Consider the following 27,314-nt stretch of genomic DNA (forward strand, 5'->3'; position numbering starts at 1 on the left):
TGGTGGGCTGGATTTGGCTCAAGGCCCGTAGCTTTCTGGCCCCTGTATTAAACTGTACATTCGAAAGAGCAAATCTGCGAAGACCAGAATGATAGGATCCAGGTGTGTGATAGCAACAAAAGGCTTGTTAAAAAGCCGTTCCCATTTCTCTGACCCACCTCGCTGCTCACCTTCTTACTTGCCTCTGCAGTCCTCTGGCTCATGAAGCCTCAGCCCAGCTGGATCTCACCTCTGAATCACAGAGTTCTCTGGCATTCCAGGATATTTTCTCCTGAAATGCTTTTCCTTCCTGCCCTTGTTGGTCTGTATTTGTGAAGGAAGCATCTGTTTCTGCCAACAAATTACATAATTAGGTATTGCCAGTAAGAATCAGAAAGCTTGATTTTCCCTGTACCAACCTCCATATCAGCAACTCCGCCCTCCCCTGCTCTCCTGCTTACTCTGCTGCTATACTTGGGTTGAGTCCAGGTTGGTGAATATAGATTGATACTAACTCAATTTCTTCTCAAGATTTGTGATCATGACATTTGTTCCCTGTTTACTTAACGTTGTATAAGTTCATTTGTTTACTTCAATGAAGACATTGAAGACTGTGATATCAGATAAACTTTTATTTTATTCCTCACTGAAATGTCATTAAAGAGTTCTGAAGTCAAGAAATGCTCAGTGATTTCAATCCATATCCAGTTTTCACAGGCTCTGTTAAACATCAATCGTCATCATATTTTGCATATAGAATCGAAAGAAATAAAATAACCTAAAGTATAGAAAAGTTGTCAGTTTAATTACAGTGATTCAGGTGTTTGAAATAGATCCTATTACATAGCAACATGTTAATCTAACTCATCATATATAATTGGGGTAAACGAACGACTGAAGTATGACTGTAATTTTCCAAGAAAAATTAAGGTTATTTGGCAGCTCCACCCCTTCTCTCCCCCCAGTACACCGACCTTGTTTTCCCTGCAGAATGAACACCAGAGTAACCATGGTAATAAAACCTCATTTTCTGCTTCTAATAAGGGAAGGAAGAGAACTGTTATGAGGTATTCTCTATATAAGATCTACCACTTCGTAGTCATTGAAACTTGGTTTGTTCTAATCCTCCTTCCCCTGCCTTTAATTGGTCTATCTTCCTGCCCATCAATAAGACTGTAGTGATGAGTCAGAGTGAGAAGCTGGCTTTTGGGCATTACGGAGGAGACTGTTGCTGTGAAAATTCTTAGGGCAGCGGAGACAGAATGGGTTGATATTCTGGGGTTGAGGTGGGGTGTTAAAGGTGCATAAGTACTGACATATTCCCAGATGTATAGAGATAAGATTACTTTCTTTTCATGTTAAGGACCTCCCTAATGCACATATGTAAGTGTATGGGTTCACATAAAGATGCAAAAAAATAGTGAAGTAGTCTATGAGGGATACCTTCTCTTTGAATTTAAAGGTAACTCAGCAGGGGTGTAAGTGCTCTTAGGTGTTGCTATGGTTAGTGCTCTGAGTTTCCACTACTGACCATTTACTACTGCCAGGTCAGCTGTGTGACCTTGGGTGAGTCACATAACCTCTCTGTGCTTACTTTTCTTGTTTGTAAAGTGGCAATAAGAGCATCTACTTCAGAAGGTTCTTGCCAAGCATTTAAAACAATGCCAGGAAAATACTAAGTACTATTATTATTGTTAAGGTTATTATTTGTGCTTTTGTTTGTTTTTAGAAGAGGCTGGGACTTAATGAATGTATAAACTTCTTAATAGTCACACTGACCTTGGAAGTGCTAATTTTTATCAAAGCACTAGGTTACTAATAGATACCAAATGTGAGGAATTGCTGTTTATGGATGCTTGAGGCACATGCTTCAGTTGGCTATGAATAAAATTTTCCTACTTTTATGGATTTTATTAATGCTTCCTTTTGATGGATTATCCTTTTCTGGGTATTCAGGATGAAACTGTGGTTCGAGTTCCTGGAAAATGCTGCCCCCAGTGCTCTTCCGGATCCTGCTCTGCTGCTGGCCAAGTATACCAGGTAACCTCTGCTGTACCCCATGCAGGTGTTTGACATACATTTTCACACATCTGCCCTCCATTCTTTCAACCACTGTACCTCCTGCCCTCATGTCTGACTCTGCCAGGATTAGTAACTCAGTACATAAGCATCTTTTTTCTTCTCTACATGGAAAGCCTTTATAAAAAAATTAAATGGGAGGGAATTAGAAATATAAAGGAATGTGCTGGCAAGCAGCCCCCAGCTCATGAACCTTGGCGAACTTACTGTTCATACGTCTTGAAGAGAAAAAAGGACTGTCATTGGTCACTATCAGTTTACACTTAGGTTGTCTGCTTTGGTTGGATTTTATGTACTGATATTTAGAGATAATGCCCCCTTACCTTACACTGAGGGGGGTGGGGGGGGCTGGGGGTGGTAGGTGAGAGAGGGAAGGGAGGCAGGGGGTTGGTGGTAGTGGATCCTCTAAACTTCAAAGTACTATTGGGCAGTCTGGATAGCTGCCTAATAGATAGTAGGCTTCAAGTAAAAACCAGTCCAACCGAGGGAATAAATCAATGAATATTCTGTCTTAGGAGTGCCCAAATGAGCCAAAAGGAGGTTACATTATTCAAAAGCAAAGAACATATTAAGAGTGAACTCAACTACTTCTCTTGCTTGTCAACTACTCTAAGGAAGATTAAACAGATATTGGGATTATGACTCTCAGTAGAGAATTTGAGGGTGGTGTCACAAATTATAGGTGGATCACATGAAATATGAATGCAAATAACTAATGGGGAAAGGATTTTTGGGTACACTAGATCTGTGTTGCCCGGTACAGTAGCCATATATGTGCTAGATTAATTTCTCATGGAAGAAATAGCCTCTGTGTCTGTTATGAGGTTTTTGGTTGCAAGGAACAGAAACACTCCTCTAAAAGTAGCTAAAATGAAAACATATATTGTCTCATGTAACAGGAAGTTCAGAGGTAGGGCAGTTGCAGGGTTGCTCAGTTCGGGTCTCAGGGATGTCGTCAAGGATCTAAGCTCTTTTGATCTTCCCACCCTGCCATACTCAGTATGTAGCATTTGCCCTCTGTCCTGTCTCCTCCAGTCCCCAGCATGGCCTCGGCCCCAGGCAGCTTACCCTCACATAACCATCACTAAAGGCTGGCGGAAGAAAGGAGTGTCCTTTTCTTCATGGGGAGACAAGTCTTCTTGACCTCTGCCTCTCTAGCAAACTTCCCATCGGTCCCCTCGGTCCTGCTATAGGGGAAGCTGGGAAAAGAAATATGTGGCAGAGAGAGCTGGGTTGCCTGACAAAGAAGAAGAACTAACGAATGACCATTGACTAGCCAACAAACGGACTCTATGTGTCCTCTGTGTGCCTGGCATGGGGCAGGCCCTCAACACATCTGTGGGATGAAGAGAATGGAATGACAGTTAATCCAGGGTTCCCTCTGGACACTTATTGATTTTATTCTGAGAGGCTATTGCTACCTAAATGATATCATTTCTCACGAGTACATTCAGATTGGCTCCATTAAATTGAAATAAAAAATCATTTGTCGTACGCGCCTGTGTTTCTACTTGATATACATGACATTGGATTTTCCCCTTTCTTCTTTTTAAAATTTTTTTTTCTTTTTCTCTTTTTAAAATTTCTTTATTGATTGAGGTATTACATATGTGTCCTTATCCCCCATTGCCCCCTGCCCACTCATGCCCTCACCCCCCTGTTGTCTGTGTCCATTGGTTAGGCTTATATGCATGCATATAAGTCCTTTGGTTGATCTCTTTCCCCCTTATCCCCACCCTCCCCTACCTTCCCTCTGAGGTTTGACAGTCTGATCGATGCTTCTCTGTCTCTGGATCTGTTTTTGTTCATCAGTTTATGTTGTTCATTATATTCCACAAATGAGTGAGGTCATGTGATATTTATCTTTCTCTGACTGGCTTCTTTACTCAGCATGGTGAAAAGTGGAGTGAAAACGCCTGCACCACCTGCCTATGTGACCGGGGCGAGGTCCGGTGCCACACGCAAGCCTGCCCCCCTCTAAGATGTGAAAAGGTACCGAGAGAGCGTGTAGCGTGACTTTCAAAGTTTTATTCTGGGCCACTTCAGACATGGGTTTCTTAGTTCAGTGTGTCCTTGGGGGCAATCAAAAGTTTATAATGTTTAGTATATCAGATAAAGGTATGAAAGGTCTGCTTCCAGGAAGGAGGGCTGAGGGGAGGGGGACTTGCCGGTCTGGGTGAGGTGGGGGAAGAAGAGAGGGTGGTGGGTCGACATGGCCTCCTGTCCCTCTGGCTGGGATGTCTCCTGAGCACCCTCCTTCCCCCCCTTCTTCCTGTTTCCTCAGGGTCAGAGAAGGGCTCAGCGCCATGGGGAGTGCTGTGAGGAATGTGTGTCTCCTGCCGGAAGCTGCTCCCACCACGGGAGTGTGCGGTACCAGGATGAGATGTGGCAGGGCTCGGCCTGTGAGTTCTGCATGTGTGACCGCGGCCGAGTGACCTGCCACACCGGAGAGTGTGCCAGGGTGGAGTGTGCCCAGGTAAGAAGCAAGGGCATTTCCACCTGGACTGTGAGAGCGCTCTCAGATGGGATAGGGGGTCCCTCCCCGGTTCCCTACTTGTTGGTAGCAGAGGGGTCCACCCGACCAGCAGGTGGACTGCTTCTAGCACGAGGATGCTGTGGTTTAAAGTAAATGTCCCTGTTTGCTCAGACAGGCTCGGAACAGTCCCCTGGAGCCTTCAGCGCTCAGGGCATCTGGTCAGAGGGACAGACACAGGAAGGGAAGGACACGATGTGGCCATGAGCCTCTCCACCAGTGCAGCTGACCTCATTGCTGGTGCCTGCCCAGCTGGCTGTGCTTGCGAGACAGAGGCCCTCGGGGGCTCCAGGCTCAGCTTCTGCTGCAGGCCCACTGGCAGCGGTTACTCAGAGAGGAGGGCCAGCACCAAGGGGCTTCTCCTGGTGCCCAGGAAAGAGAATAAAATGTTTTTATGTTTTTGTTCTAAGTAGGGGGTGGGGGGACTCAAGAGTAATTAACTCCCTTGACCTCTTTTAATTTCTGCTGTCTGCTGAATTTCTAGAAGCCTCTCACAAAGTAGCCCCTGTTTGCACTATAGTATATTGTAGGGAAATTGCTTTTTTTCTCTCTCTCTTTGAACTCAATTTTTACCCACTGCAAAACAAATTGCTTTTAAAGTTGCCTCTTTCTCCCCTACCACTCCCTTCCGCCCCACCAGTTCCCTGTGGGGTTGTGAACTTGAACAGAAGAGGGAAACTCCGGGGATCAGAGGCACTGGGTGTCTGTAAAGATATTTTTCTTTCTAATTCTTCCTCCCCACGTCTCAGCTCCTCCTCACACTGAGCCTAAGGAGGAACGACCTTGCAAACAAGCCTGCCTTGACAAGGTTATTTTTCATTTGCCTCCTACGTCGGAGTCCTGGCAGACCTGAGACATGTTTAAGTAAAGCAGGTCTTGCTCCTTGCAGATTTACTCCCCCCCCCCCCCCAACACCTTTTCATTTCTTCTCCTTGATTATGTCAGGGCGTCAGAATGGTTGGATGAAGATGAGAAAAACCCTAATCAGGGCCCTTGTCTTTCTCCCTCTCTCGGGCTGAGGCAGGGCTTCCTGGCCTCGGCAGTCTGCCCAGAGGATGCTGGGTTATTTCCCAAGGTTTTAATTTGTCTCAGATCTTTGGGTTTATGGAAAACATGGAAGACATGATCCTGGTCGGGTGAGTCCTTCTGCCATCTATTTTGTTTGAACAAGGAGTCGCTCTCAGAGAAAATCATTTGACCTATTACCCCCAATGTTGGGGAGTTTCCAAGTGCTTCCTGTGACACCTACATGTGGCAGCTTAAGCCAGGTCTCTGTTTTTAGGGAAAATGAGGAGCAACTACGGATGTAAGTGGAGAGGGCCTCGGTAGTCTTCAATAGCACTACCTCATCTCTTTCCACTTTCATCTCCCATCCCCACCTCATCTTCTCTCCTATTTCTTCAGGTGCTTTTTTCCACATTACTTCCATGTTCCTAAATTTCATTTAAGGCGCAGGGTTCTAAACTGGAAACACTATCAGAAGTGAAATTTGCCTGACCAGAGTGGCTCAGTGGTTGAGCATCGACCTATGAACCAGGAGGTCATGGTTTGATTCCCAGGCATATGCCCGGGTTGTGGGCTTGATCCCCAGTAGGGGGCATGCAGGAAGCAGCCCATTAATGATTCTCTCTTATCATTGATGTTTCTATCTCTCCCTCTCCCTTTCTCTCTGAAATAAATAAAAATATATTTAAAAAAAATAAGTGAAATTTTAACTAAAATCGAATCTTACAAAGAATATTGCTTAGCCTTCTTTCTATGCTGTACATCTGTAAATAATGACCTTGGTTAATGACCTTGTGTAAACCTGGGCATGTTAACCTTGGTAGTATGGTTAATGACCTTGGAAAAGCTTGGACATACTAACTTCCCAACTTCTGTTTAGTTGGATATAGAAGGATGAACAAGACATATTCTCATCTAAGAGTTCCTAACCTTTGGGGAAGTCAGATACATAGACAGAAATTATAATCTGTGCTGACACTAACAATTATGGAAGTATAAATTAAATGCATTAGGAACACCTGCAGAAAATGATTATGTCTGCCCAAGGGAGCAGTGAAAATATGCTACTGGTATTTTTATTCAATTCTCACCTACTTGCTGCCTTTTCTAGAATATCAAGGTCATTAGATTTCTAATCTTGGATAGCAAGGGTGGATTAAGTCTAAGTGTTTGCACATCCACAAAGATGAGGAAGCAAATTGTGCAGCTTCACAATTGTAATGATTATTTCACTGGTTATCAACAGCAGTATTCTGAAGAGCATTGAAATCAGCACACAACTCTTCTTCAAAAAGGAGAACATGGTTCCCTGGCGGGTGTTGCTCAGTGGTTAGAGCATTGGCCCACACACTGAAGGATCTCAGGTTTGATTCCTGGCCAAAGGGAATGTACCTGGGTTGCAGGTTCAATCCCTGGCCCCTGTGGGGGTACATGAAGGAGGCAACCAATCGATGTGCCTCTCTCTCTCCTCTTTCCCTCCCATTCTCTCTAAAAATCAATGGAAAAAATATCTTCTGGTAAGGATTAACAAAACAACAACAAAAAAAGGGGAACATGGTATGACCCTTGTCTTTGACATAGTAAAACCAAATTCCTAGACGTAGGAACATAAATCAACAGTAGAATAGCACAATACAATGATTTTCATTTTCCTATATTTTGTGTTATCTTTAAAGATGAATTCAGATAAAAAAGTCAAATTACCTTTTTTTTTAAGGGATCTAGCATTCATGCATACAGGGGTGGACAAAGTAGGTTTGTAGTTGTGAATACGTGAAACAGAGTTTATTATTGTATTATGTTTATTAATCATTATATTATTTTCCAAGTGAACAACTGTAAGCCTTCTTTGCCCCACCCTGTATATGAGACATAAACTTATGGGGCGATTGATGGGTGATTGTAGCAAAGTGCATGGGAGGGGGTAGGCATGTCATAAAAGTGAGGTGCCTTTCCCTTCTCCAGTAGAGGAAAAGCCTCTCAGAAGAGTGTTTCCTTTCCCAGTGGGCAGGTGTGTGGAGATTTTGTCTGGTGGGTGGATATAGGTGTGATTCAGTGGGGAGGGGTGAGCAGAATTCATTTGGCCCATGCAGCAGAATCTTCTCAAAAGAAAAAGAATTAGTTTTGTTTCACAAAGCAATTTTTCTCCAAGCAAAAGTCAAAAGCTAATTGGAGTGAGTTCCCCACCGCAGTGAACTGACACAGTTTGGGGCATTCAGGCTTCTATAAATAACAAATCTATTTAGAACTAACCACCTCACCAAAACCGAATCCTTGCTGCCCGGGAGCAGGGCTTGCTGTTATTTACAGGAGCAAAGGAAAACTCAGAACTGCCACCTTCTTTGCTTTGTTGGGGTGATGCAGGCTCCATCTTCAGTGTTGTCTCTGTATTGTAGTGGGCACTCAAGAATCTCATGCATTTTGTCTTTAATAGAAGTACACATACTCTGTCTTGTTTCAAAACATTGTTTTAAGCAACGTAGATTACATGCCTATAAAGCCCTTTTTACGCTTTCAAATCAAATTTTACCATGTTTCTGGGTTATGCCTTCACTACTAGCTCATTTGTCACATTTCTGCAAAACAATTTATATGTAAATAGCCTGCTCTCTGTAGCACCCATTGGCCTCTGATTTGGCATTAGATTTTGATAGGCATCGATCTATAGAACTCCCTTCTTATTGACATAACTTCTTAGACACTAAAAAGTTCATGTGTGTGGTGTTTTTTGTTTGTTTGTTTGCTTCTTTAAAATGTTTATGTTTTCCTTCATTAAAATAATACGTTTTCATTTTAGGAAATTGAAGACAAGAAAAGTGGAAGAGACTTTAAAATCTATTCATAATGCTACAATTCAAAGCAACCAATGCTGTTTTTATATTTTTCTTTCATGCACAGTGTTTTAAACATATAATATCATTGTGATTATTCTGTTTAAGCTATCTTACATGATTTAATTTTTTGCCTAACATGGTTTCTACACTTTATTTTTTTTTCTGATTTTTTTATCTAGAGGATTTATCCAGTGATGTCAGTGATGTATTAAAGTCCCCTACTATGATTGTATCATTGTCGATCTCTCTCTTGTTATCTTCCAGGAGTTTTTTTATTTATTTGGGTGCTCCTGCATTGGGTGCATATATGTTTATCAGGGTTATATCCTTTTGTTTTATCGATCCCTTTAGTATTATGAAGTGGCCTTCCTTATCTCTTGTTATGGCCTTCACTTTGAGGTCTATTTTGTCCGATATTAGTATTGCTACCCCAGCTCTTTTTCATTTTCAGTTGCCCGAAAGATATTTTTCCATCCCTTCACTTTCAGTTTGTGTGAGTCCCTTATTCTGAGGTGGGTCTCTTTCTACACTTTAGATATAATATAGTTCCCAAATGAAATAATGTCTTCATTTAAAGAGACATCACCATTTTTTAGAAAATAAATATATCTTTACAAAGTGAAAAGTGCTTTCAAGAATACTTTTTAGCTCATAGACATTAGATATTAGTGTATGCATACAAAAAATTGTAAATGGAGATTGTATTTTTAACCGGAGATTCCCTGAGAGGTAAAGCTCCCGTGGAATTATACTTTCTAAATTACAAAATTCAGAATTATTTAATTTTTATACTATTTATTATTATTTTGTAATTAAAAACAAAAATTTTGAAATTGCTGATATTGGGAAGTTAAAATAATAACAATTTGAAAGTTAAACATCTACTTTCCTAGTGTGGCATTTCTTTCCTTCCTCATAATTTTTAAAAATAGTGATTATGTAAGTTAGATAACAGTTTCAGAATATTGAATAGCCATTGTTCTATGTTTAACTTATGCCTGAGACTACATCTGTGCACAAAGGAACATGTCTGGTTTTGTTTTCAAGGGAAAACATTGGTTTGACTTGAGCTGTAAATGAAACCAACCACAAGTTCAAACCTTGTGTATTGAAGAAAGCCTGATCCTTTTCTGAAACTCATAACTTTCCAAGACTGTAACATTAACCTTGGTCATTCTTGTTATTCATGTGAGCTCCTGATCCTGGGTAGGAAATTATTTAGGGATCTGTGCACAAGTATCACCAGAACTGGGAAGAAAAAGGTTTTGGGGATGACTAGTGACTATACTGAGCAGACTTTCTGTAGGAAGACAGTGCTGCGGTGGTGGTGGTGGTGGTGGTGGTTGGGGGGCGGGGGGGATTCAATGAGTCCTGGGCCAAGGCGCAAGAGAGCGCTCAACGTTTTTCATTCCAGTCAGGGAATCCAGCTGCTTCGAAATTTAACATTGCTACCTGGGGATGTTAATTTGATAAGTCTCTCTGCAACCCTTACTTCTACAGGGTGAAGAATTAATTCACTTAGATGGAAAATGCTGTCCTGAATGCATTTCAAGGAGTGGCTATTGTGTTTATGAAGAAAATGCAGAATTTGTGAGTATTGGGCAAATAACTAAAGGCTAATAAGAACTAATAATTCAAAAAAAAGAACTAATAATTCAAAATTAATTTAGTGAGGGGGTATTAACTCCTCATTTCTTTCACCTATTCATTTGTTCAACAAATATGATTGTGGACCTACTATGTGACAGGTACTGGGGATGCAGATGCAGATATAGTAGGTACAGTCCATATTCTCATGGAGCTTACATTGTAGTGTGGGGACACAGAGGACAAAGTCCTGCCTAGAGTATAAAGCAGCTTAATGGACTAGGGAGTACCTGGGATGGAGGCACCTTATGTACTCTTTTACATAAGGTGGTCGGGGAAGTCTCTCAGGCAGAGAAATTTGAGCATAATTTCTCAGCAATTGAAAAAGCCTGAAGCAGAAATGTGTTTGGCACGTTCAAGAAACCCCAAGAGTATTGCAGCCCGACTGGTGTGGCTCAGTGAGTGTCAACCTAAGAACCAGAAGGTCACCGTTTGATTCTGGTCAGGGTTGCAGGCTCCATGCCCAGTGTGGGGGGTGCAGGAGGCAGCTGATCAATGATGCTCTCTCATCATTGATGTTTCTATCTATCTCTCCCTCTCCCTTCTTCTCTGAAATCAATACAAATATATATATTTTTAAAAGTGAGTATGGCTGACACCAAGTGACTGAGGGGAAAGGAGTTGGAGATGAGATTCAGTAGTTGCCTGGATGCAATGATAAAGATGTGTTTACCCTGATGCAGATGGCAGCTGCTGGGCAGTGCTAAGCAGAGCAGTGCCTGGGATCTGGATTACTTGTGAGAGGATCATTTGGGCTGCTACTTGGGCAAGGGACAGACGGGATGAGATTAGAAGTAGGTGGTTCAGTTCAAAGGTTTTGCCATAGTCCAGAGAAAGGGTGATGGCGTCTTGGCCTAGGGAGGAAGTGGTGAAAAGTGACCAAACCCTGGGTTTATTTTGCAGAGAGGATCGAAAAAATTTTGATGGATTGGATGTTTTGAAATTCTATTTGCTAAGGTTTTATTTCTCCCTATATCTGTACTTTTCTACTGTGTAGCCAAAGGAAAAAAAATATTTATCTTAATCTTTTCAAATGTATTCTATTCATGTAGCCCATATTTTTCACATGAGGTTGTGGAATGTTAATAAGTTCACCGTGTTCTTAAAAAACCTGCCCGTTGATCATAAGTACAACTGCTTCATTGACCAATCAGAAGAGGATGATAAGAATTAGGATTAGGTACTTTGATTTGTGAACTGATTCCTATATACTTTTTCTCTGTGATCTGGGTAGATTGCATCTATCCACCTGCCAGTGTTCTGTATGTGTTGAGGAGGCAGTAATGTGTAGGGTTAATGTGCAGGCACTAGGTTGAGATCCCTACTTTGCCACATACTGTGATCTTGGGCAAATTATGTAATAATACTCAGCTGTAAAGTAGGGATAAAAATGGTACTACCTCATGGGTCTATTGAGATGATATGTATAAAGCACTTAGAACAATGCCTGGCACACACAAAACAGCTTTAAAAGGATATTATTGTTATTATGTTGTTGGCATTGTTTAATAGTGGTGTTTCATAGTTCAGTCATTCTTGTTTCTTAAGAATTTAAGAGGTTAAAGGTTCCCTATAAATGTTGAATCTGTATTTTCTCAATCATAGTATTAATTTTTCTGCTCATTTTTGGAGGTCAATTAAGCTCAGTGGAATTAAAATAAATTTTAAATTATTTTAAATAAGCGCAAATCCCCTTAATGCTCTTTCTAGTTCTGCGCAAGATTCAGGAGGTTCTTACAAAGTTAGCTCTCTTGACTGTGAAGTCCTTCCCATTGAGGGGAATGGAAGCCAAATGCTCAAACACAAAGTGAGAATGAGAATTTAAAAATATTTCCTGGGCTTCTTTTCTTCACCTCATATTGCTATGCTTTTCTTTTTTTATATAAAGATAGATTTTATTCCTATTCATAACTGACGAATGGTGTTGCATGTCACTTGGGGGAAGATGGATAGTTTCTAATGAAAAAACAGGTAGATCAGCCTAATGGTGTTTTGAGTGGTATAATAGAAACATTTCTCTTTGTCCCTAGATGTCCTCAAATGCGAGTGAAGTTAAACATATTCCAGTAAGTATAGATTTTTAACTTTATGTAGACACTTATAAAATTGTTTTAAGCAATGATCTGCATAAACTGTTCTGTGGAACCTTACTGCCTTAGGATTTGTAGCAGTCATGTTTGATGGCCACGGCCTCAGATTAAGAACCTTAACAATAACTAAGACTTTGATTCTTTGAACTTTTCCTCCTTTCTTTAGCTTGCCCCCCCCACCCCCCACCCCCCATTGGTAATTAATACTTCAACTACAAGCTCCTACATAGATCCTTTTCCATTCTTGTGATGATTTTCTCCTCCTGAATTTTCTGGCCTAAAATGGCTCAGTTTAGCCATTAGTGCAATTTCATGTACTGCAAAGCATTCAAGAGAGAGCTTTTGGGTCTTGAGAGTGTTCACTCTCCAAGCAATACCACGTGTTCACTCTCTCTGTAGTGTTTGCAGGACAGTGTTGTATGGCTTCTTTTTAAGGGAAAATGTAAGCATGTTTGTTCACCCGAGCAACCTTACACTGTTGGAGGTTATGGAATCTGGTCTGCCTTGAAATGGAAGAAAAGCATTTCTGCTTTCTCAAGATAATCTCGCTCATTTTTGTAATATTGTCATTCATTGTTGCTAAATACTGCCACATTGGAATTTTAACATGGTTTGGCTTAATAAATATTTTATCAAATCTTTGTCTTAAAATATGTTCTCCTATTACCTGTTCTACCTCCTTCATCACCCCCAAAACCTTCTGGTGGGAACCTTTGTCTCTTTCCTATATTTTGGGCAAGTGGGATAGCAAGCAATAAATAAATAAATAAATACTCTTTATAATTCACAGTAGATTCTCTGTCAAAGTACTAATGTTTATTACCACAATTTGCTTGGTGGGAAAAAATATTTTAAAATATATTTATTTTATTGATTTTTTACAGAGAGGAAGGGAGAGGGATACAGAGTTAGAAACATTGATGAGAGAGAAACATCAACTCAGCTGCCTCTTGCACGCCCCCTACTGGGGATGTGCCCGCAACCCAGGTACATGCTCTTGACCGGAATCGAACCTGGGACCCTTCAGTCCTCAGGCTGACGCTCTATCCGCTGAGCCAAACCAGTTAGGGCGGGAAAAAATATGTTAGTGTAAAGCTGCCCATGGCACATCTACAGCCCACTAAAAAGGTACCTGCCAGGCCCTAACCAGTTTGGCTCAGTGGATAGAGCGTCAACCTGCGGACTGAAGGGTCCCAGGTTCGATTCTGGTCAAGAGCATGTACCTGGGTTGCGGGCACATCCCCAGTAGGGGGTGTGCAGGAGGCAGCTGATTGATGTTTCTAACTATCCCTCTCCCTTCCTCTCTGCAAAAAAATCAATAAAATATATATTTTTTAAAAAGATACCTGCCAGAAGTTTCACTAAGAATACAATGACACTACTGTTACTCTTACCATAGCAACCATAAGGAAATTCAGGGCTTCCACCAGCTTCTTATAGTTATTATAAAAATTGCAGGTAATGTATCTGCTAATCACTAGGTACTGAGTAAACCCCTCTGGTGTTTTCTCTGTGAGATGGGATGGGAAACAAGTGCCCTATGCTTCTTACTTATTGTGGGAGCCCCAGAATGCTTTCACAAAGTATCTCTCTGCCTGGGTTCTATATTAAAATAACCCAATAAAAACAAAGAATTAGAAATACTGTCCTTTTAAATTTAAGACACCTCTACTAATGTCCTATTTCAGAGTTAGGTTTGACATGGTACTGATCAGGAGCCTTCACTTTGTCCCATATGGAAATGATAAATTCTCCATCAGCAAACTGTCTTCAAAATCTCTGCACTCTGCTAACAACACCTTTCTTGTCTCATGTAGGAGGGAGAGAAGTGGGAGGATGGCCCTTGCAAGCTGTGTGAGTGCCGGGGGGCTCAGGTAACTTGCTATGAGCCCTCATGTCCACCGTGTCCAGTGGCTACACTAGCCCAGGTGGTGAAGGGACAGTGCTGCCCAGAATGCACGGCAGGTGGGTCCATATCTAATTTATTTCTACTGAGATGTTTTCTGCTGTCAAAAAAACTCAGAGATCCTCTCCCCCTGCCCTTGTTTTTTTTTTTTTTCCCAAACCACCCATTTACTCTGTTGGTTTTTTTTTGTTTTTTCCTTCCTAATTTTTCTAACAAATGATGTTAATTCATCTTTGTCCAGGTATTTGCCAAATTCAACGGATGATGAGTATATGACCCCTGGCCAAGTCATTGACCATCTCTAAATCTTAATTTTCTTGTCAATAAAATGTGCTTTATCTACCTCACAAAGTTATTGTGAAAAATCAAATAACATAATTTTTGAAAACTTGTAATGGCAACTATTTGGTAGGACTGTTTCTATTTTTAAGCTATAAGGACAATTGCTGAAAGTTTGTTATGGATGTCCATTTTTTTTTAAAGGTGAGCTATTAAACAGATGGTTTCTTTTGCAATTCTCAAAAGGGTTTTTGAAGTTTAAAGACTCATTAATTTCTTCCAAAAGACATTTTTACCTACTTGTTCTGCAACTCTGCTTTCAAATCACCTGGGGTGGAATTAGTTCCAGTTAATAATTGTTGGCAAGCACTGGGGTTACTCTGGCTGAGCAGTAATTTGCCTATGAGCTTTGTCTCTCAGAGAAGTGGCATTTTCTTCCATTCATATTTCATAATTAATTGTTTTCATCCATGGGTTGCAGCTTTTCATATTGGCAGTTGTAGTACTCAACTTATTTTGGCTAATCACAGTGTTTCGTGAAGAGTGTATTATGAGAAGAGCAAAGCAACTTTATGTTTTAATTACATTACCTTCGCCAAAGCGGCTCTCTGGGCTTTCCAAAGCAAACATTTAGCCCACGATAATGTAGCATACCTTGAAAATCATGTCCTTGACAACTTTAATGCCTGAAGGAAATTCTTTGCTGACAATTACCGTTAAATTCAGTGATAATCCCAGTTACGAGGAATGATATTTGACATTTTAGAGAAAAAGAAGAAAACTGACTGTATTTCTTTTTTAAAAAAATACGATTTAAAAAAATATATATCGGTTTTATGTCTTAACGTTTTATGCACATCAAAGCTTAAGAACATCTGAAAACTCATAAATTATCGGATCTGTTTAAATCATATATTGTAGAGCTAGCCATTCCTGTCTTAAGAGGAATTCCTGCAGGTAGAAGCATTAATAGGCTGGTTTGGTAATGTTTTTAGCATCTTTAATTTGAAGCTATAGGAGACAGTGATGTCATTTCAGATAAGGAGGGATTTTAGGAAATCTTGCATTAAAATAATTTTTTTTCTATTTGGGAGCTTTTTTCCTACTTAAGTCCCAGAGTTTTCTCTTCTTCATATTCCATACAGCTCTTTTTTGGGGATGATGTAAGAGAAATAAATTAGATGGTCTTTACTGAGTTTTCTTCTTCTGTATCTTTGATTGCAGTTTACTGCCACCCAGACTGCTTGACCTGCTCTCAATCTCCAGACCACTGTGTCCTCTGCCAGGACCCCACGAAGCTGCTGCGGAATGGACGGTGTGTGCACAGCTGCGGCCCAGGATTTTACCAAGCTGGGGCCCTCTGTTTAGGTATGGCTCCAAGCAGAGCATCCAGAGGTGGACAGAGGCTGACTGCTGTCAAGGAGGGGGTCCTGGATGCAGGAAATGCACAACTTCCAAACCATTATTAGATAATAAAGCCATCCATAGGTTACTCAGCTTCTTTACCTGCAGGTCTCTTTCTTCTAATATTTTACAGGTATTTCTAGTCTTACTGGCAGATAGGTGACAGGGAGGGCAGATGCTTGCTATGTAGTCATAGCTGGATTTTTCATTTTTTGAAGGATAGTAATATCAGGATGCTTGGTGTCATTTATTAAAACATGCAGTGAATCCAAGATAGAACTTTAGTATTGACACGGACCTTTGAGATCACTTATTAGAACTTTTTCATTTTGCAAATGTGGAACCTGTCGGACAGAGAATTAACCTGCTTTCTCAACATCACACAGGGAATTGGTAATAGAGCTCATCTCTCATGGGTTCTTACGAGCGGATCCAGAATGTGTTCATGTGTATTTTAGAATTCTTATATGAAGTGAAAAGGAGAACTTACCTGGGAAAATTTAGTATGGTTGAGGTCAAATCATAGTTGCTTTTTTTTTCTATTTCTGAGTCATAGCGTTAACTATGAATTTAAGAGTGTATAGGTTCATACCCTGGCTGTGAGTATTTAAGCTTTCCGTACCTCAATATTCTCATCTGTAAAATGGGGTAACACTGGTGCCTTCCTCAAATGGTTCTTGTGAAAATTAAGTGTGTCAATATGTGTGAAGTGTCTAGGATATAGTCATGGATCAATATAGGTTAACCGTTTTTATTATTTTTGCGATTATTCATTTACTCCTACTTTCTCTCCTGATTTATAGTCTTCAGACTGTTTGAAATTTATTTATATCTCTGCCATAGGTTGTGAAGGGAAAGAGTCCAGGGGTATTTTTGTGAAATAGTTGAGTGAGAAAGATATTGGGGACTAGTGGATAAAAAGAAAATAACTCAGACCCCTGAACCTAACTGCCTGGCTTCAAATGCCAGTTTCATGTGTCCTTGGTCAAGCTCCTTAACCTCTGTGAGTTTGTTCCTCATCTGTAAAATGGGGATTAATAGTATCTATCCCATATGGTTGTCATAAAGATGAAATGCATTTGTATATTAAAGCACTTTGTACAGTGCTTGGCATGAAATAGGTGCTCTATGATGGAAGGGTAAGATTTTTTTTTTTTTTTTTTTGCTTATTTATTCCCTGTGACCCCAGAGCCTCAGAGTTGAGCTGTGCAGGAAATGATGCTGCAGTGGTGTCTTTGAGCTAATCAGAGCTTCCCTTTTCTTTCTCCCAACCCCATCCGGAGCAGCCTGCCAGCCTCAGTGCTCCACGTGTTCCAGTGGCCTGGAGTGCTCCTCCTGCCAGCCGCCCCTGCTGATGCAGCACGGGCAGTGTGTGTCCACCTGCGGGGATGGCTTCTACCAAGATCGCCACTCCTGTGCAGGTACCCACTGGCCAGGCCAACAGCTGGCTGGGCCACTGAGAAAACCACTCCCTACTCCTAAGCCATCTGGGGTCACTAGGAGCTGTAAGTAGCTTCCAAGAAATTCTGAACGGACTCCTGATGGGATGAGAACAGTGGATCAGAGAGAGGGCGTATGTTGTTTTTATAACCTCATTAGTGCTTTAGTGCTGTGCATATGTGATGTAATTTTTCTAAGTCTTTCTGCACATATTTGGGGGCACTGGGACAGTAATTAGCCCCATGCTTTTGGTTTAGGATTGTCATTATGTTATAAGTTAGATTCCTTCATAGTATAAATACAAAGGGCTTAAATGAAAATATAGGAGAAAATACATCTACATATTTTTTAAACTTCATTTCCACCTAAAGAGAGAGGGAGAAGCAGAAATAAGAAAGTGACATCATAATAATGAACTTAGACAAAAAAAAGTAGGCATTTAAATGTCCTCTTGCTTTATTATCTATGTATTTTATCAGCTTTATATCCATACTTTTATTTTAAATTAATATCTAGTTGAAATTCTCATATTGTAACAGTTCTCTGGAGGTGGGAGTAGTCTTAATATCATTTAATTTATTGTTTATACTTGATCACTTTTGCAATAGTGTTATGATCATGGGTATAAGGAAAAAAGTATATATACGAAGAATTTTTAAGTGCAGAAATGGGAGAATGGGTAACAGTGAAAGGAAAGACAGAGGCCGCATCCTAAGGGCGGAGTCCTCTTCCAGAGGAGACGGGTAACCAGGGGTGCCCAGAGGCTAAGGCAGGTCTGCAGTGGAAGGTAAATTTGATAAGGTAGACAGGCCAGAGGGAGCTTCTGGAATGTTACTCCAGGTATTATGGTAACTACACTATCACCTGGGCAGAAAATGGGCAGATTCATGATGAGAATCAGAAGGTGGGCCAGTTTGAAGGTCAACTGATATGCTCCTCTCTTTCATGCCCTTGGTTAGATTTTCAGGGAAATCTTATGAAGGAAAAAGATTAAAAGAGGATAAGTGCATAATATTCTTCAGATGTGCAGGCTGAAGAGCTCTAAGGCCATGTGAAGATTCCATGTGGGGAGGCTGCTGGCCCCCTCATTCCAGGCTGTGGTCAGAAGCACAGTCCCCGGGACTGTGGACATCATCTTAAAAGGAAACACTGGTGCTGTCTGTGCATGCAGATGTGAGGATGGTGGGGCCAGTCCTTTGAGGGAATATGGAAGCCACACTAGCTTCAGAGCCTGGCTTGAGGGCTACAGGAATATCTTCTGTGTCTCTATATCCCCAACATCAAGGGCTGCACAAAGCATTCAGCATTTGTTGAACAAGTGTGTGATGATGAAGGAACGTATTACCCCTTGGTGATCCTTGACGGACCGTGTTTCAGTACAAGTTTCAATCATAAAAGAGAAAAGAACCCTTAATGTTTATTACTTGTCATCTTCTATTTACCTGTTATTTTAGAACAGGTTCAGAGTGGGCACATACAAACGGCTTTGTAAGCGTCTAATGTTTGGGCAATTTAGGTAAATGGCTGAAATTTCAATTTGATAAAATCATTGGATGTATTCTTCACTCCTTTCTTCTATCCCATCAAAGAGACCTCCTACTAGCACTCCTGTGACAGATTTGCCTTTAAGAAGGAATTAATTTCCCTTAGATTTTATTCCACCCTCCCTACTGCTTCCATCCCCTACCACATATCCCACATACATATTTACTTTAAAATATTTTTTCCTATTTCTTTTGGAGGAAGCATTCTCCTTTCTCTTATGCCCACTGTTTTAATTGGTGATGTTAATGCTTTTTTAGGGCACTTTAGAATAGGTAATGTTTCACTTGATTATTGGTTTATGTAGCTGACTGCTTTCACATTCCATCCACAAAGCCATACACAAATGCCTCTAGTAGAGAGTTGCTGGGAAAATTTAATTCCTTCCAGGGAATTAAACCAATTTGCTTTAGTTCAGCCTGGTTGCATTTTTATGCATAAAATGAAAAGATAGAAGAGAGCAAGAGGAGAGAGAGAGAGAGAGCGAGAGCGAGAGAGAGAGAGAGAGAGAGAGAGAGAGAGAATGGTTTTAAAAATTAAAGCTAAACTTGTGATCAATTTCTATATACTGTCTTGATGCTGAGACTACTGCCCAAATAATCTTTTTTTAAAAAATTGAATTTATTAGGGTGATACTGGTTCTCAAAACCATATAGGTTTTAAGTGTACAACTCAATAAAACATCATCTTCACACTGCATCTCCCCAAGCAAAGTCTCTTTCCCTCCCCATTCCCCCCTTTTGCCCACCTCCATCTCCCCCCAACACCTCCTTCCCCTCTGGCTATCACCATGCTGTTGTCTGTGTCTATATACTATCTTTTTATTTAATCCTTTCTCATTATTGGAATTTTTTCCAATATTTCTGCTTGTGTCATTTTGGGTGACTTTTCACCATTGACCTTCGAAGCCAGTTGGTCAACCAGTGCTTTTTCAGTATGTGTTAAACTTTTCAAAAAGAAGCCTGCCGTTCTATGATTACAACAGGTTTTTTCTGGATTCATTCCTCTTGGCAGGGTCATTTGTGTTATGTTGGCATAATTCTCCACTTTATTGACCCATCAAAACCAAAATAAAGTGAACATTGTGCTGAGAAAACTAATTACCAGGAATTACCTGATTAATATTCATGCTCACTGTGTGAGATGTAGGCAGAATGAAAAATGTGGGACAGAGCCAAGCTTCACATAAACATGGCTCTTCAACAAAAGAGTTCAAGCAGGTAAGCCAAGGGGGAGTGAAAGAAGACAACAGTCCTGCCAGAAACCACACCTCTAAGAGCCCTTATCATTTTCCCTTCCCCTCAATTCTGTGGCATATACACACATACACATTAACATATGTGTACATATGTTAATATTATTGTTATACTAGTGGCCCGGTGCACAAAATTTGTTCTTGGCAGGGGTGTCCCTCAGCCCGGCCTGCACCCTCTCTAATCTGGAACCACTCGGGGAATGGCCTGGGATCGAGCCTAAACCAGCAGTCGGACATCCTTCTCACAATCCAGGACTGCTGGCTCCTAACCGCTTGCCTACCTGCATGCCTGATTGCCCCTAACTGCTTCTGCCTGCCAGCCTGATACCCCCTATCTGCTCCCCTGCCAGCCTGATTGACGCCTAACTGCTCCCCTGCTGGCCTGATCGTCCCCAACTGCCCTCCCCTGCTAGCCTGATCACCCACATCTGCCCTCCCCTGCCGTGACCCGCCTCCTCTGCTGGGACCGGCCTCCTCCATGCTGTGCAGAACCTTGGGACCCCGCCCCCCCCTCCCCCCCACACCACGCAGAGCGGCCAACGGGCCCTGCCTCCGCTGTGCATGCAGCCATCTTGTGGTGGCCATCTCGTGATGACGTTGTGTGCGAGGGCCACCTAGGCTTTTATTAGAATAGATTCTTGTGCTTGACTTCACTGAATAATGTTGTACATATAGATAACATTATGTGCCCCATACCAGTCCCTGCTTCCTTTCCCTCGCCTTCTCTGACTTTGGAGTTTGATGCTTGGTAACTAACACTCAGAACCACCCAGTTTTGAAACTAGTCTCAACCAGAGACAGGTAACGTGTAAGTTGCCTCTTTCCCACAACTGGTAAGGCCAAGGCATAATCGCCCTCTTAGTACCCACACCTCACTATTTAGGCCTGGCATTCGGGCTTCTGCCATAACCTCTCGGCTAACCTGGGATCTGGTCCAACATGCCTGTTGCCCAACCTGTCCTGTTCTTGACACCATGACATCAGGCCCTAGGACTGGACTTCTACTTTGCTTCCTGCCGCTTTGCCCTATTGTGATCCATTTTCAGGAATGAACAGCTCATCTCATCATCGCCCCCAGCCTGACGGTCAGGCTTGAGGCATGTGTAGATGCTCCTCGCCCCCCCTCAACCCCATCACCTTACCCCCTTTTTGCATGGCTCTTGGATACCAATTGTCCTGAATGTATGGTATTCTCTTATCAGAGTGGTGGTTCCATTGCCTCTTCTTAGAAATCCGGGCATTAAATCTAAATCTGGATTCAGGCTGAGCCCACCATGACCTCAGAACATTCTTTCTTGCTTGTCTTGCTCCTCTTTTCAATCAAACTCTGTTCTAGTCTGGCAGGACCATTGAATTGTGAACACAAATCCTACATATATGAGCTCAGAAGAAGAAAACTTAAAACAAGCCAACTAATATACTCCATGTGAGATTAGTTTGAAATGAACAGACTTTGAGTAGAGAAAGAGTAGAATGTGACCCATTTTTGTATGTGTACCAATGTTTGTTTTGTCTGCTTAACACTTGTTATTCATAATGGCCTGAGGATGGAGCTGTGTTACTCCATGGCGAGAGCTGCCTTTATTCTGCAGATCCCGAGATGGGAGAGAGGGAGTGCAACATGGCACTTAAGACCGTAGTAGGCTCTGGAGGCAAACCGCCTGGCTTCCAGGTCTGGCTCTGCCCTTTACAACGGGCACTTCTTGAACTCTGTGTTTTAGTTGCCTTATGGGTAAAGCAGAGACAATAACATCGGCCACATAGTGTTCTTGTGAGGATTAGATGAGTAAATGCACACATGTCCTTAATCCTACCAGACCTGAGGCCCTGAACCTAACTGTCCCCTATACCTGGGCTCCTGAGCATGAAAGAGAAAAAACCAACATGATATAGAAAAATGTTAGTTACATGCAAACAAGTGGTTAGAATAATATGGAACTTGGAGACATTGTAGAAAATAGGTCTACCTTTCATCTACCTTTCATCTAGCACCAATATTCCACCTTTGTGTGGAAATTACCGAAAAATCAGTACAGCGGTCTGGTAGGGTTAAGGATGGTGCCTGCTACCTAGGAGCCCTGCATATATGTTAGGAGATTTGAAATGTACTTTCCATTACCCCTCTTCCCTGTTCCCTTTCTCTCACTCCTCCATTCATTCCCTTTTGACCACTCTAGGTCCTGAGGATATGAAGATAAATAAGACTCTGACTTTGCCTATAGTGAGCTTCACTGAAGGCAGAGTTAGCCGCTGGTTACAGAGTAACACAAAAAATTTAAAAACGCAAGACCTATGGAGTTTATTCTATATCTGATTGCCATGTGGTCTTAGATTTTGTAACTTAAAGAATCAAAACAGTTGAACTCTACCACTTGCTGCTATAGGGTTTGGGGCAAGTCACTTAATCTCTTTGAGCCTCAATTTCCTCAACTAGAAAAAGGGGATACTATTATCTACTTCAAACCATGCTTGAAAAGATGCTTGAAAATATAAATATATTTTGCCTAGCATACAGTGTATCTCTGACAAAGGGCAGCTATTGTCATTATCGAATTTGTTCCTTTATTCTTCAATTTATGGGGATGAAAACCAAATAGCCTGCATTAAGAAACAGAGTCATGGTGTTAAGTGTCTGAAATAAAACAAAATCTACTTTTATATGTTATGGGGAAGTAAATATAATACAGAGAACAGATTACTGTATTACTGTATTCATCACAACAAGTAAAAATCCTTCTATTTTCTTTAAATGCTCAGATTAAATGATGAGAATCTGTAATTATTTGTTTCTTAACCAATATTATTATATATTGAGAGAGAAAACATATTAAGAAAACCCATAAAATTTACATATAGGATTCTGGCCTAGCTGAGATGTAAAAGCTGTGGCTTGAACAGAGGAACTCCTGAAGTTAATTATTTGTTGGAATCATGGTTGACTAGCGCAGCCCAGTCACTGTGGACATGAAGCACTAACCCCCGGAGCCAGGTCCAAAGCAGTGAAGACCTGATGGGTCCTGGCATTATGTTCCAGCACGTGGCTTAGCCCAGCCAGCTGAGCCCGGGGCAGCCCTCTTAGCAAAGGCATCTAGGAAACTGGTTTTCTGAAATCTTCAAGAAGACAAGAGCCCTCCTTGCTCTGTTGGGATAGTCATTGTTAAGCAGGTGTTCTCCATGGCCCATCCCTGAAACCCCAGAATTGGAGGGTCAGTCCAATTTCATTGCCAAATCACGTATTCACTTTGGGGGTCCAGCACATCCTAGCACTTGGTCTTCACTTATTTTGTTCTGGCCTTTTAAGTCGTGTGCATTGTTCAAACATTCTCTGGCATTCTAGAGCAATCATGGTCTCTCAGTTGCTGAATGCCTTGTAAAGGGGACTTACTGCTTCAAGTGATTTTTCTATCTTCTCCATTCTGTTTAACGAATATCTGTTGAGCCTCTTCATTGTGTGTACCAGGCACCAGGGATAGGACAGTGAACCGACACACAACTGCCCTGCGGTTAAGGAACTTCACTTTCCCACCTGAAGAAGAGTGTCGGTAAACAAGTAAGATAATCAGATAGTTACTGCTCTCTGAATTCATTGCTATCAGTGCTATAAAGGCAACTTTAAAGGTATGTTAATCAGAAGTGACTGATTACTGAGGCAGGGATAGGTCTTAAAACATTTGAATTCCTCACATTGTTAAGTACATATAAGGCCTCTGGAATCATTTTTGTTTGAAAAAGTGTGATAAACCCTTGCACGGAGGAGAAAGGACAGGCATGCCAAGGCGTTGATGTTCAGGTGATCTGTCTTCCATTAGCTTCTACTATTTACTCCCTGTCGGCATTCCTGGCTAGGTGTGGCCTGAGGAAAACTGCAGAATCTCTGTTTTTTTCCCCAGTCCTCTTTTTCTTCTCTTAATGTCCCTCTTAAAGTAGTGGGGTGCCTTTATCAGCGCTGGAAGGGTGACTCTTTGAAACAACTGTCGTTGGAACTTGGCGAGTGTCCATGGACTGTTTTAAGCTGTGCAGAAGGAAGGACCAGCACATCCTACCACTTCCTTATATATATGTTTCTAGAGTAAAAAGGAACCCAAAGCAGCAGGTGACAGTGGCATTCCAAGCCCCCTTCCTCTTTGGACACTCATGTCAAGGATACTTGGAGAGAAGAAGGCAGAAGCAGCTGGTGGAGTTTTGCGCGGGACCTTTCCTGTGGCGGGAGGCTGGCTGTGTTTGGCATTTGCCTGCCTGGCTTATAGACCCCAGCTGTGTATGGACGGACCCCGGCTATGTATGCCAAGAGACAAATGACAGAACAAAAGGATCACATTCCGGCAGAGAAAGCCCACCACAAATGCAAGGGAGTTTATCTTCCAGACAGATCCCATTCTTCCTGACAAATCTGAACCCCCAAATATTTCAGCTATGGATTACAAACTAGTGACAAGTCTTCTGGCTTTCTGCCCAGTGCCTAGTGTTCTCAGTTATTTTAGCTAGACTGGATGGTATACATTCTTTCTCTTCCCCGTATCCCACCCCAACACTCTTGCTGTTCCTCCCTCCCCTTCTGTTTTCTGCTGCCTTCAGCGCTCACAGCACCTCTGTGCTATTGCTGCCCAGATCTGAGCAGGCTATGCTAGAGCAGCCAGGAAATCTGAGAACTCTGCCCATCAAAAACTTGGTTTTGGTTGGTGGTCCCTCCTTTGGCTCTTCAGATTCTGTATACAAAGAGACTCAGTGTATCACTGGAGAAATCAATAGCCATTTAATTAACAGGTGCTGAGGAAATACCCAGGGAGTCCTAGCAGCTGTGGGTGGCCAGTGGTCACAGGGGAGAGTGGAATCTGAGGGTCCCATATGGCTCATCAAGCTAGGCCTAGCTAGTCACTGCATTGATAATCCTTGGGGTGTACTTGTGTTGTAGAGATAGCAGTATAAATAGAAGGACAGGAGGTAGAAAGGGTGAGAATGTTCCTGGTAAGCTGGCCTGGCTGCCTCTATCCCCTGACTTGCATACCAATGAAAAGTTGGCCACTTGTACATCTATCTCCACGTGGACCTGCCAGAGCCTCCCTCATCCTGGAATTGTCGCTTTCAGTTCAAGCTCCATGTCTACAGAAGACCCTGCAAAAGATTCAGATAGGTTACCCAAGACAAGTAAATTACTCAGCTGTATCACAAATGTGGTTACTAGATTTACTAGTTGTTTACCCAGCATGTGCCTTAGGGAAATGACCACAGGCTTTTTCTTTTTCTCCTTCCGTGATTTTCCCCTAAGTACTTAAATGAATTCATGTTTATTCCAAAAAACAAGTTAGCAAAATTCAAGGCACAATAATAAAAAAAAAAATCAGTGAAAATTCCTGACTCAAGCTCTCCCAAATCATTACTGTTAGTATTTTGGTGAACATCTTCCTAGTTTTTGAATTTCCTATGTGTTGTATACACAGATATATGTGCACACATTGGCTGTGTGTAAGAATTCGTTTAGCTAAACTTCTTTTGCTTGATGTTTCTTCCTAATTTTTCCATTATCATAAATAAGCATGATGTGAAAAATTTTAATAGAAGTTTTGGTGAATTTATTTGATTAGGGTAAATTCTTAGACATGATTTCTGGGTTCAAGTATATATTTGGACACATACTAATATGTTACTCACTTTTTTAAAGTTGTAATTTATACTCCTACTAGAAATGCAAGAGGATGCCTACTTCCTACCACCTTTGTCAAAACTAGATATTATAATTAAGTTTGTCATTTTGATTGATGTAAAATGGAATCTTGTTTATTTATTTATTTATTACTTATGTTTGGGATTTATATGAAGAGAGTTGAGTTCATCATAATTACCAGTTCATGGCTCACTTTCACCATTGGCCTAGGCCAGGCTATTCTCTTGCTTATGCATCTGACTGTCTGTCTATCTATCTATCTATCCTTTTTGTTCCCATGACTTATTTCCACTTTACTTCACCCCAGCTCCCCACTTGAGTAACTATTCTAAGACAATTTAATGTGTATTTCATGTATGTGCCCTCTTATTGCTTTGTAAGCATGTGTCTTAAATATTCACAAGCATTACCAGATTGATATTTAATTCTCTTTATTTTTTTTAAAAAAACAAACTTTATTTTTGTTGACCAGTTTTGGGTTCACAGCAAAATTTAATGTAAAGTACAGAGATTTCCCATATTACTTCTGTCCTCGATGCATGCATCCCCCACCAGAATGGTACATTTATTACAATCAGTGAACCATGCTTTCACTTTTTCCTCTCTCAGCACTATTTCTGGGATGCGTATATGTTGTTATATGTACGTCAAATCCACGGCACCTAGTTGCCACTCTCCTGTTTAATTTGCTTTTCTCTGGCTCTTCATGAGACTGGAGATTTTTTCATGTGTTTACATTTTTTCTACTATAAACTTCCTTAAGTCCATGTGGGTTTTCAGAACATGTGGTGACCGGACATTCCTGTTGCAGGGGACAAAGGCGTCAGTTGGTACGGGGAGGCAGGTGGAGGGCAGAGACCCAGCCTGATAGGGGACAGAAGATTTGAGTAAAAGGATCCACAATGATGACTACTCAGATGAGCTTCTCCTTTTAAATATGTCTGGCATTTGAGCTTCTTAGGCAAGTAGCCTTGGCTGCATATGGGTCTGTAATAGGTGGAGGGGAGAGTAGTCTGCCCAACATCTGGGCTTCTCCGGGAGCTTCACCAAGCTTGCTTGATGTTTGTAGAGTTTGCCGGGAAAGAGCTTTAGAGTGGGAGGCCTCTGCTGGAATAATCCACGAGGGCTCTGTCACTTCCCTTCACTCCCTTTTGAAGTCAGCCTGCCCCTCCCATAGTCTTTTATGCCCTCTCCTCTTCTATCTGCATTGCACTTTAATTTGCTCCCTTTATAATTACTCTGCCTTTAACACCAGTGGAAACAAATGTGCTGGATTTCCTGGGGTATGTCACTCATATGATCACATATAACTTTCTCCGTTTTCTCAAACATGCCATCTCATCATATCCCTGTGAACAAGGTACAACAAAGACAGTTGACCCTTGGAAAACAAGGGCTTGAAATGAGCAGGTCCACTTATACACAGATTTTTTTTTTTCAATGAATATACAGTTGACCCTCCATATCCCTGGGTTTTGCATCCACATATTCAACCAAACATGAATTGAGAATAGTACTTTCAATCTGCAATTAGGAATCCAAGGATGCAGAAGGTCAACTTTATCCGTTGATCATCACCATTATATAGGAGACTTGAGCATCCTTAGAGTTAGATATCTCTGGGGATCCTAGAAACAGTCCCTTGTTAATACAGAGGGA

The 27,314-nt window shown here is 41.4% G+C and overlaps 1 protein-coding gene across 4 annotated transcripts in view; it reads left to right on the forward strand.

The window, feature by feature from the left end:
- FRAS1 (Fraser extracellular matrix complex subunit 1) overlaps window positions 1-27,314 on the forward strand; it is a 447,336-nt gene that overhangs the window by 187,578 nt on the left and 232,444 nt on the right. For all 4 annotated transcript variants that reach the window (XR_004972271.1, XM_036337385.1, XM_036337380.1 and 1 more), the window contains exons 7-14: window positions 1,936-2,019; window positions 3,949-4,050; window positions 4,343-4,534; window positions 9,931-10,020; window positions 12,108-12,143; window positions 13,985-14,132; window positions 15,577-15,720; window positions 17,043-17,177. Coding sequence is in view for 3 of the 4 variants with exons in the window: in XM_036337385.1 (XP_036193278.1) it covers window positions 1,936-2,019; window positions 3,949-4,050; window positions 4,343-4,534; window positions 9,931-10,020; window positions 12,108-12,143; window positions 13,985-14,132; window positions 15,577-15,720; window positions 17,043-17,177 (931 nt within the window). In the remaining variant the exon portion in view is untranslated. The remainder of the gene's footprint in view (window positions 1-1,935; window positions 2,020-3,948; window positions 4,051-4,342; window positions 4,535-9,930; window positions 10,021-12,107; window positions 12,144-13,984; window positions 14,133-15,576; window positions 15,721-17,042; window positions 17,178-27,314) is intronic.

This window comes from Myotis myotis, unplaced genomic scaffold, assembly GCF_014108235.1.
Source record: "Myotis myotis isolate mMyoMyo1 unplaced genomic scaffold, mMyoMyo1.p scaffold_m19_p_1, whole genome shotgun sequence".
Classification (NCBI taxonomy): domain Eukaryota; kingdom Metazoa; phylum Chordata; class Mammalia; order Chiroptera; family Vespertilionidae; genus Myotis; species Myotis myotis.